This window comes from Oenanthe melanoleuca, chromosome 10, assembly GCF_029582105.1.
Source record: "Oenanthe melanoleuca isolate GR-GAL-2019-014 chromosome 10, OMel1.0, whole genome shotgun sequence".
NCBI lineage: Eukaryota > Metazoa > Chordata > Aves > Passeriformes > Muscicapidae > Oenanthe > Oenanthe melanoleuca.
In genome coordinates this window covers 3,344,406-3,354,752 of record NC_079344.1, presented here as the reverse complement: position 1 = coordinate 3,354,752, position 10,347 = coordinate 3,344,406, and the positions used below count along the sequence as shown (strand labels likewise).

The 10,347-nt window shown below is 43.8% G+C and overlaps 1 protein-coding gene across 2 annotated transcripts in view; it reads left to right on the top strand.

The window, feature by feature from the left end:
* Nucleotides 1–3,135: 3,135 nt before the first annotated feature.
* The window catches only part of ENTREP2 (endosomal transmembrane epsin interactor 2), an 80,068-nt gene continuing 72,856 nt past the window's right edge, over nt 3,136–10,347 (top strand). For both annotated transcript variants that reach the window (XM_056500263.1, XM_056500262.1), the window contains exon 1: nt 3,136–3,375. In XM_056500263.1, coding sequence (XP_056356238.1) covers nt 3,136–3,375 — 240 coding nt within the window. The remainder of the gene's footprint in view (nt 3,376–10,347) is intronic.

Sequence of the window (10,347 nt, the reverse complement as noted above, 5' to 3'; positions counted from 1 at the left end):
TACATTGTATGGGACAGCCTGGTTTGTTAGAGCTTAGTAAGTCCTTAGAGCTGCATACATAAAGAGGAGCTGCTTCAAATAATGAGTTCATGTAAGGGATGCAGATTTGAGCCATGCTGCTTGTAAGTGGCAGTGGCAGGGCCCTTGGGCATGCTCTCAATATCTGTGCCCTGTAGGGCATCTTGGTAACGGCAAGAGAGGCTTTACTGTAACTATGAATTTACTTCTCTTTGCTCCAACTATCATACTTGAAAATGCCATTTGCTTCATCTCAAATAACAGTTGAAGAGACAGATGCATGAAATTCACTGCAGTGCAAAGTGAGGTAGAATAAATACAAACTTCTATCCACTAGTACAGTCCTGAGTATGAAGCTGCTTTCTGAACTGGTGGGAGCCAGTAAAGGCTGGCAGTACTGATGCTGTTACCATGGAAGTGGCATCGTTATCATACTGGCTTCTGGGTTTTAACAGGCTAATAATAAGGTCTGATATGTAGTGCCCTTCTGTCTGCCTTTGGGAAACAAATTATTTGGTGAATTAAAAATTAGTAGTTTATAGTGTTCCCATATAAACACAGCTATTCCAAAGCTTTTGTGACTACAGTTCTGGAAGAAGTTTGAGTACATCATCCCACTTACAGTTACAAGCAGTGATCTGGCATTGAAAAATGCTAATGGAAGTATTGTAAAAATATCTCTTCAGCAAAATAACTTTAAATTAGGGGCAATACAGCTTCCTGAATTGTTCTCAAATACTCCTCAAACAAATCCAGCAACTAAGACTCTTCAAAGAAAACTAAGAAGTGTATCCAGAGCTAATTCAGATCTTGAACAGTATCTGTCTATATCTGAATGCTCACGAATATTGAAGTGACAAAATGTGGTCTAAAGTCCTGTGGTTTCCTACTGGAAGCCAAAATAATTGCCTTCTGTTAGCCTTAGCTGGCCATTTTGGAAGCAGCTACCTGAGAACTTACACACACGTGCGGTTCGTGGACAGAAAAGGAGTATTGGATTTGCAGTGCCAGATCCTCCTCTGGATTACCCACAAATGTGGATTATTAATTTTTTTTATGTACAAGTCAGAAAGTCCTTGGAAATGAAGGCAAATTGCTTTGTATGTAATGCATACAATAGTATCAGCACAGGGAGTTAGTGAGATGTAAATTCACACCCCAGTGTAATGTGTCCTAATTTCTCTAAGCCCTAGGGCCATCTTGTTCCTGAATGAGAGCACCCAGATAGAGCTTTAAATGCATTTATTAAGGTTTCTAATTGTCCTGCTGTTGAATAACCTGAAGAATTTCTGCCTTGTTGGAGAATGAGCTACTTAATCATGGAGACTGCACAGGTTCAGTTTGCATCTGGGCTTTGGATTTGTTTCTTTTTGCTAGAACCTTTCACTCTATTTGGCAGAAAAATGGAACAGACTTTTCCTTGGCTTAGAAAGAGGGATTTTGAAGTAATGTTTCTAATGTTGGACACCAAATAGTTCTGCTTAAATACAAGTGGAAGTTAGTTTTAGTGTAAACTGGCATAAGCAAAAAGCCAGTGTGATCTATAACCATATATTCCCACCTGCCTTCATTTATCTGCTCTGGCTTTCAGATGGGAGGTAGCACACTGTGCCAGCAGTCAGTTTGGGAATATCTGTTGGTGTCTTTTTTCTAGCTGACTCCCATTTGTTATCAGGCCCAGTCTATGGTACTGTAAGCTAACTCTTCTTTTGATTATGAGCCATATTAATGTAGTACAATTCTGCATTTGACTAAAAACTTCCAGCAAAACTGCTGTTTCTTCAGCACAGTTTTGTCAGGTGCTTTTGTCCCTGATTAAAATACAGCTTGCACATGTGCTGGAGCAGTGTTTCAGCATGTTGGGGTGACAGCAGCTGTTATCCTGTGATGTTTTGTGACACAGTGAATTAAGCTGAAAGCAGCAAGCCTTTTTGTGTTCTTCTGTTACAGAACATCTGGATGTTGTATAAAAGGAGGGGACCTACTTTCTGACATTTTCCTGTCAAGGCACACTTTCTCACTACTACCTCCCCAGGAAACTGTTTAATGCTAAGAAAAGTTCTTGAAAGAAAAGATGAAGAGCCTCAAATACAAAGATTTAAACCTGGTGTACATGCGATGTTTGGGTTGGGGTTTTTTTGTATGAACATCACAGAATTACAGAAATGTAGGCTGCATGTACCAATTCCTGTATTAAAAAAAATTACTGTTTTAGCAGATTATGGTGCTACAAACATGTTAATCTTGGCATAGTTTTACTACCTAAACTGTCCTGCAGTATAGTTAGATGATTATTTGGGATTTGGGTTCTGTTTGTGTGTTTTTCATGAGTAGGCTAAGCTGTTTGCAGCTGATACTTAATCACTGTGATTTCCCTTCTGCAGAAAAGTGGCTTTAGGTGCTTTGGGTAGCCTTACCATGCTAGACCCTGTTGGCAGCAGCAGGGCTGGGAAGTTTTTATAATTAGGAGCTTGATATGTTTCTACTACTGGGGATGCTGCACCTGAGATTTGGCTATGGCTTTCTGTGAGAAAAAAACCCTAAAAAATAAAAAACGTTCAAGATGCTTTTTGCGCACCACTGCGACCCAGCCGTGCCCTTCCTCAGCCGCTGGACTGGAGCTGGGGGGAGCTGCCAGGTGCCGCTACGGCACGAAGCCCAGGTGGGAGCCTGGATTTTGCGGCTTTGCCCTCCGGGCGCTGGCGGTGGAGCGGGGCGGGCTCGGGGGCGCTGCCCGGTGCCGGGGGGGCTCGGGCCGGGCCCCTCCACCGGGCTGGGTCCGCAGGGCCGCCATTGGCCGCGCTCAGCCCTCCCCCGCTCGCTCCCTCCCCTCCCGGAGCGGCGGGGCTCGGGCGCTCCCTGGCAGCCACGGGAGCGGCGGCGAGCCGGGCTGAGGGGCTCCCGAGCGAGCGGGGCCGGGCCGGGCCGGGGCCGCCCCCGCCGGCGGCAGAGGTTGAGCGCTGCGGCCCCGCGGCACCCCCCGCCCGCAGCGGGCACGGGAGGCGGCGGCGGCCGCTGCCCCTCGCCCGCCGTGCCCCGGCCCCGGGCGCAGGGCGGCTCCTCCTCCATGCGGCGGAGCGCGGGGGCGGCGGGAGGCGGCGCGGGGCCGCGCCGAGGATGCCGGCGGGCGGCGCGGCGGCGCGGGGCCCCGGCGGGGCGCGCTCCCTCAGCCCCACCGCGCTGTCCCGCAGCCTGTCCCGCCTGCGCGAGCAGCGCGCCCGCTCGCGGGCCATGCTGGCCCTGGGGGTCACGCAGATGGTGCTCGGATGCCTCATCGTGGCCGTCAGCTTCGCCGCCCTGGCGCTCACCACCTCGGCCCGCGTCCGCCACTCCTGCCCCTTCTGGGCCGGCTTCTCGGTGAGTCGGGGGCGCGGGCGGCGCCGCCGGTGCCTCGGGGATGCGCGGCCGCCCGGCAGGTGGGAGGCGGGCGGTGACCGCGGGCCTCGGGCAGGTGAGGGCTCCTCGATCGGCCGCGCCGTGCTCAGCGCGGCTGCGGCGCTTCCCGCAGCCCGGCAGCAGCGCCGCGGCACCTCCAGCTCCCGCTCGGAAGGGCCGGCCGGGGTAGATTGGGTTTTACCAGCAGCGTCGGCTGAAAGTTGGGATGACAAACGAGCCTCCGGCGCTGCCCGTTCCATCGGCGCTGACTCGGGCTCACCTTGAGCTGCGGCCGCCGCGCAGGGTCTGGCGCGGTCGCAAATTCAGCCCCGAGGGCGGTGCTGCGGTGGCCGAACGAGCCGGGCACGGCAGGAGCGGGTTTGAGGCGCACACGCGGCTCCGTGGAGCAGCCGTGCCGAGGGGAGCGCCGTGCCGGGAGCGCCGGACAGGCCCTGGCTTCGGGCACCTGAGCCGGGCGGGGAGGATGCTGCTCTGAGGGAAAACCTTGTTCCTTCTGAACGCAAATCGGGGTCCTGATTCCTTTGCCATACCCGTGCTCACTTTCCATTGTGTTCTGCTGGCACACACGCACAAAAAAAGAAGTTGATAGTCTGACTCAGGTGGTCTGATGTAGTGCTGATCATAAGTGGCTGCATCAGTGTGTGGGCACAGTGCACGCATGGACACATTAGCGTGATACTGCTTCGTGGAAGTTTTTTCATAAGCAATGAAATGGGGCTTGACATTTCGGGAGAATTAGGCATTTCTGAGGGCACTGCTAACAGACTCCATGTTATTGGTGAAGATTTGCTCCATTTAATTTAATGCATTACCGGTTTCAATTATGTCTCTTCAGCTCTTTTAATGGACCAGAGAGTTTTCAACTTCCAACGAGCTTGTTAGAAACTTGAACAGTTAGATAAAATATTTTGGGTTATTTAGTTCTAAGCATGTGGTGGAACTGGTGTAATTTTAAAAAAACCTTAAGCTATTTAATATACTCTTATGCAGAATATTACTTTATTTTTTCTGAGTCTTTCAGAGCAGAAGAGTCATTATTTAGGTATCTTTCTTGATTTTGTTGTATTTTATTCTATTATCGAAAATGTCAGTTTACACTAAGAGCATTGATGTTGTAATAGTAATTCTATTTGATCCTCTGCAAGATAATATGCAATTATTTGTTGTGATGAGGTGTGAATTTGTCTGCTTACATAGTAATGTGCTACTAAACCAACAAGCTTAGGCAGCCTTTGTTTCTTACCTTGACAGAGTGAGCATAACTCAGATGCATAACTGCTTGTGGATTCCAGTAACTTTTCCAATAGCACCTTTCCCCCACCTCCTGTGTTCTGTGTGCAAAGACACTTCTGGTGGTTATTGTTATGCTCCCAAGATAGGCTGCTTTTCTGGCTGTGGATGCTTTCTACTCTTCTCTCAGTGCAGTGTATTTCACAGAAAATGTGTTTCCCACTTAGATTTCATGCATGTTAGTTGCTCACCAGAGACACCAAACCTGTGATTCCAGCGTGTGGTGGAACGGGTGGAAGGCTCAGAGAATTGCAAGACTGCTGACTGGAATGCCTTATTTTCCTGTGTTATCAGAACGAGGCAGGTGTACATTGTTTCCTAAACCAAGAGTTTACTTTTTGAAAAAATAATTCTACCTTAGAAGTGACCTATCTGAGCATTAGACTAAACCTTGGTTTCCTTCTGTTATCCTTACCTCTAAGTCTCAAGAACTAAGATAAAATAGAACAGTTTTTGAAGCATGATGAGCCCTAAAGAACTTTTTGAAGTTAGTTGATTATACAGCCTTTTCTAAAAGTCCTTTGAGGTATTTAGTGAATTTAAGAGACACTAGATATATCATCACTCACAGCTAAAAATGCTTCTGTGGAAGAGTAACAGTCTTTAGCTCGCTTCTGTAAAATACAATTAAAGAAATAACTACAGGTGGGTTTAAGCAATATGAGAGAAAAATAACAGAGCTAGCCTTCCCCTCTTTATTTAGTGCCAAAATCAAACATAGATATTCACACTACTTCCCCCTCACTTCTTGGAAGTAAATAACTGAGTTGTCTGATATTGAAGTAGCAACTCTGAATCTATTTGTGTGTGTGTGTGTGTATTTGTGTTATACTGTAGTTTTTAGCCATTAGAAATGTACATTCTGAAAGAAAGTAGTCTTGGCATTGGTATATTTCAGCAGTTTTTGACACCAAAAATTTTCACTAGAAATCTTAGCATGTGATTTGCTGTGTATTCTTCTATCTCCTTTATGTGTTGTTAGTTGACAGTCATTGTGTTCTTGTGTGGAAGTGTGTTGCTGGAAGATCTTGTGCTGCCTTTCCTTTTTAATAAGTTTCTTCTCAATTGTGCCTCTTTTCATCCATACTCCATGTTCAGAGCAGACCAATTCTTCTGGCTTAAAAGCATCTTTAATGTAGAATGTTTTCAAGGTTCATGACATACATGTTTTTTTGTGTTCTTTGAAAAATGAAACATATGTAGGGGGATTGTTGGTGTGAACTCAAATCCAACTTTTCTTTTATGGAAAATGGGAAATATGTTATATACTTGTCTATGCTATGAACTGGGAAAGCTGAATGTAGGAGCCTTTTTTGTATTCTTCTCTGACATTGTACAAAATAGGTTTTAAATCCTCACATGATGCTTAAAAGAGTTAATTTTCAAAAACTTCTACTTGTCTGTGACCTTGGCTGTTCCTCATATGCAGCAGGTTGTCCTGGCATGTTCCTATTCAGAATCATTGTGGAAGTGAAGGGGAAATGACAATAAGGATGATTTGTTAGCAACTGTGTTTTTCTCTTCTCCATTTCAGTTAAAGTGTTTTTTTCCCCTTCCTCCTTTCCCCTGTTCTGTCCTCCTTTTGTATTTTCCATTATTGTCTCTGGATAGTCAGGAGGAATAGAGTGGTAGTTGTACCTTGGGGCAAGGAATCTCAGTTTGCATGAGAAGCCTCTTGTGAACAGTGTGACGGTGAAGGCGAAGCGAAGCTCCTTGAAAGAAAGTAACCTTGCTGCTCCTGCTGTGTGATAGTGTTCACTGAACTGGCACAACTTGTAACTCGTTTATTTCTTTGTCTTGGAGATGACAATTTCATGTCTAGGACACAAAGGGTATCTTTCTCGTCTACCTCTAACTCTGTGGTTATCAGGTAGTTTTTCACAAAATGTCCTCTGAACTTCTGAGTGTGCTCCGTGAGAGCTCTGGATACTCTCAGGGAATATGAGAATCCATGGTATGGGCTGCTTGGTGGAGTCTCCTGGTTAACACACACAGCCTGAGAGCTCAGCCTAGAACTTTCTTGGAGGAAACACTGTTTGAGTGAGTATGTGACCAGATGCCTTCTCTGCAGAGGGTTATTCTAATAGAAGATTTCAAATCTGTGGACTTGTAGCAATGATGATTGGTTTATTGTGGACAATTTCTTATTTTGTGATGGTAGCTGCTGGTCCAGACAGTGTTCTGTATCTCTAAATATTCACTTTCATACTTCTTTTGGAGGAATTTGTATTGTTGGTTTGGGAATAGGGTAGGAAAATTTCCACACAGAAAATGTTTTTGCGAGATTTACCAGACTTCTAATGAAGATTATCAAATAGTCAGGCCCAGGGAACGAATGAAATTGATTTATCTTTGTGGTTGTTGAAGATCTTATGCCATTCCTGAAAGATGATGCATCCACACACTTGGACAGTTATTTTGAAGTTCCTTGCTTCAATTTGATGGATTTTTTTCCCCTTGCCTTTCCTTCCCTGTTTGTCAGGGCTTTGAACTGTAGTCTCTGGAAGGAAGTCAACTGTCTGGAACTTTGTGTCTCAGGAAAGCTGCTAGGGATGTGTGTTGCTGGTGCAGTGTTGGTAAAAAAATATCCATGTTACCTGCACAGACTTGCTTCTCACCTTTATAAAATTCATCAGGATTGCAATGTGTCTTGTCTAGGTGATGGATCATTAACAATTTTATTAGTATTCTTGGTTTATAATCCTGACGGTTTTGTGTGACTGACAAAAAACCCAAACACATCCAACCCAGAAAACCCATGAAACTATTAATAGATGCCAGTTAAAACTTGTGGCATTGGTGCACAAGAAGAGGTCCTACAAGTCATAGAACATAAGAACTGAGAAGCCTTGGGTGCATCCTCTGTGCTTTATGAAGTCTGTGGTCAGGCAGGGCTTTGGAACAGGGCATTCCTGGGTGAGAATGTGGTTTCCATATCCTGGTGGAATGATAACAAATCAGATGGTTCGACCAAGGAAGTTAGAAAGATGACAGTGTTCCTTTTTAATTCTTTGAACTATGCATAAATAAAATAAAATATGCATAACTACGCATAAATAAAGTAAAATAACTGTTTGTAGCTTCCTGAGGATTTGGGGCTAAGTACAACCTTGAAATTTTTTTGTCTCCAGTGCACTAGAGAGGAGCAGACTCATGGAAGGAAACGTTATTTGTTTCATGAGGCACATCAGCTTTTATTGTTTCTGAGTATGTTCTGTTGCCTTAGCCTTAAGAGCAATTTAATTTTAAAACTTCCTGTGTTACAGGAAAGAGTAATGGACTAAAGCAAGGATAACTATGATGATAAGCAGGAGGTGTCCAATCTGTAGGGAAGAAATAGCATCATTTTTATTAATCCTATATTATTATAAATTACATGTATTCTGAAGTCTTTATTTTTCTGTAGACAGCCAGACTACAGAGCAGAAATATTACCTTGAGTAAGTCTCTTGCTGTTGTCAGCATACAGTTTTTAGTTAGTTTGTTGTGGGTTTGTTTTTGTTTTTGTAGCAGAAAGACAGGTGTATGTCTCAGTGTCGAGTTTTTCATGGGTTTGGGTCTTCTAAGAGATGAGAGGAATTGTTGGTTGCTGTAAAGTTGTTTATTGCAGGAATACATAAATCTTGAAGGCAAAGAGTTCCTACTATTAAAGTCCATGCTAAAGCTTTCTGCATTGAGTCCTGAGCAGCCCCTCCTGCCTTTCCATTTCTTCTTCTCTTCTCTGTCACCACAATGCAGGGGATTTTATCCATAAATCATCCAGTGAGCTAAAAACACAATTCTAAAACATTCTTCCTACACCTCTCAGAACTTAATTCTAAGGTACAAAAGTAGTGTCAGTTCTTACACATAATTTACACATATAGTTCTATCTATTCACAGAAATGGTTCTACCTGTTTTATCTAGAAATGCAAACAGTGTTCTGCTATGTTTTTGTTATGTCTGGAGCTAAGTTGCTGAACTTTAAACTAGCCTTTAGGGCTTTTTACTCTCTTAAGGCACTTGAAGTATATTCCCATTTAAAGCTAAAACTTACAATTCTACTTCATATCTGTGTGGCTTAATATATTTTAATTTCTCTAAAGGCTTTAATTCAATCCCTGCTTTCTTTTTTCTCTCTCTGAGGGACTCAGAGAGGCTTCTATTTTATACACTTCAACATCTCAGTCTCCTTAGGAATGAAATATTTTTCCTGGGTGCTGGTTGTCCTTTCCAGCCATTTTTTAAATTCTGGAAATGGAGGAGCATTTGCTGTGAAAGACAGCAAATAGTACCCAGGAACTTATGAGAACTAGCTGTGAGGAACAGGTAAAGTCTATTGAGAAACTTGGACAGAGGTTCCACAAGTACCACTTGGTAGAAGTGGGAATTTCTAAGGTCAATAATCCAGTTATTTGCAGCTGCTGAACTTATTACACTTTCATTTTTGTTGTATGTTGTGACTTACTAAAGGAATGAGTTGTGAATTATCATGCTTAATTAGCTATTCTTTCACAATTCATTTTTGTGCTCACTCCTGTGCCTTCTGGGCTCCAAGGGCAGAAGAGATAATGAGACTCTGTAAGGTGTGAACTGAGTGAAAATATGTAACTTACAGGAGTGTAACGATTTCAGTGGTGTATTTAGAGAAAGCTGCTCTTCTAGAAGCAGGTGGTGTGGTCATTACCTCATCTCTTTGGGAGCAACCATATTGCTTTAAAGGAGTGTTATGCAAATGTGACAAATGTAGGGAAATTTATAATTGAGGACTATTTATACATTCAGGGCATCCTAACTTACATGCAGGCAACATTTTAAGATCAAAATGCCCTAAAGCTTAGTCTCCCATCTTTGGCAAAGTCACAGAATCACTGTCTACCCCATAAACAGAGGCTACAATCTGCTAATAAGGACACTATGCTGATAATTCCTGCAAAATTTCTTGCTTGTGCTGTTTGAAACTTCAGTCCTGCCCCAAGTATATTTTGCCATTGTTATTTTTGGTGGTCTGTGGATGTGTCCATGTCAGTGTTCTGGTCCTGCTCATGTGTGTGCTCCCACTGTTCCTGCACACCAGGAGTGATCTCAGAGCACACAGACTCGACTCTTGAGGGGTTAAACGAAGCCAAAGGTGAGCTGGAAGAACACAGGGAATGGAATCTGACTCTGGGAGGAGTGAGGTGTCTGGGCCAGACTAAAGCCTGTCTGACAGTCACTCAGCCATTGAATGCATGGTGTGGATGCTCTCAAACCAGATTCTGTTGCAAACAGATTTGTTCAAGGTCCATTTGCTCTTTAACAAAACCTCTAAGGCCAGTCTGAAAGCTCCTGTATTGTTCAGAGGATGTGAACTCCCTACACATTTCTAGAAATGCCTTCTGCTGGGCAGAATTTTCCTCCATCCTGGTTACATCTACATTGGTAATTTGATGCAGGTCTGCAGATTAAAATAGCCAATTGTGAAGAGCAGATGCCAGTGCTTGGTGTGTTACTTTTAAGGGCCTTGAGTAGGTGGAGTACTTTTGAGTTAATTTGCAGTAAATGAGAAATACTTCTTTGAATTACTGCTGCATTGCTTTTAATGAGACACTGTTTTCTGATAGATTGTGATTAAAAAATCAAAGGAATAATTTCTACAATATTCTAAAAATTTAGAATTTATT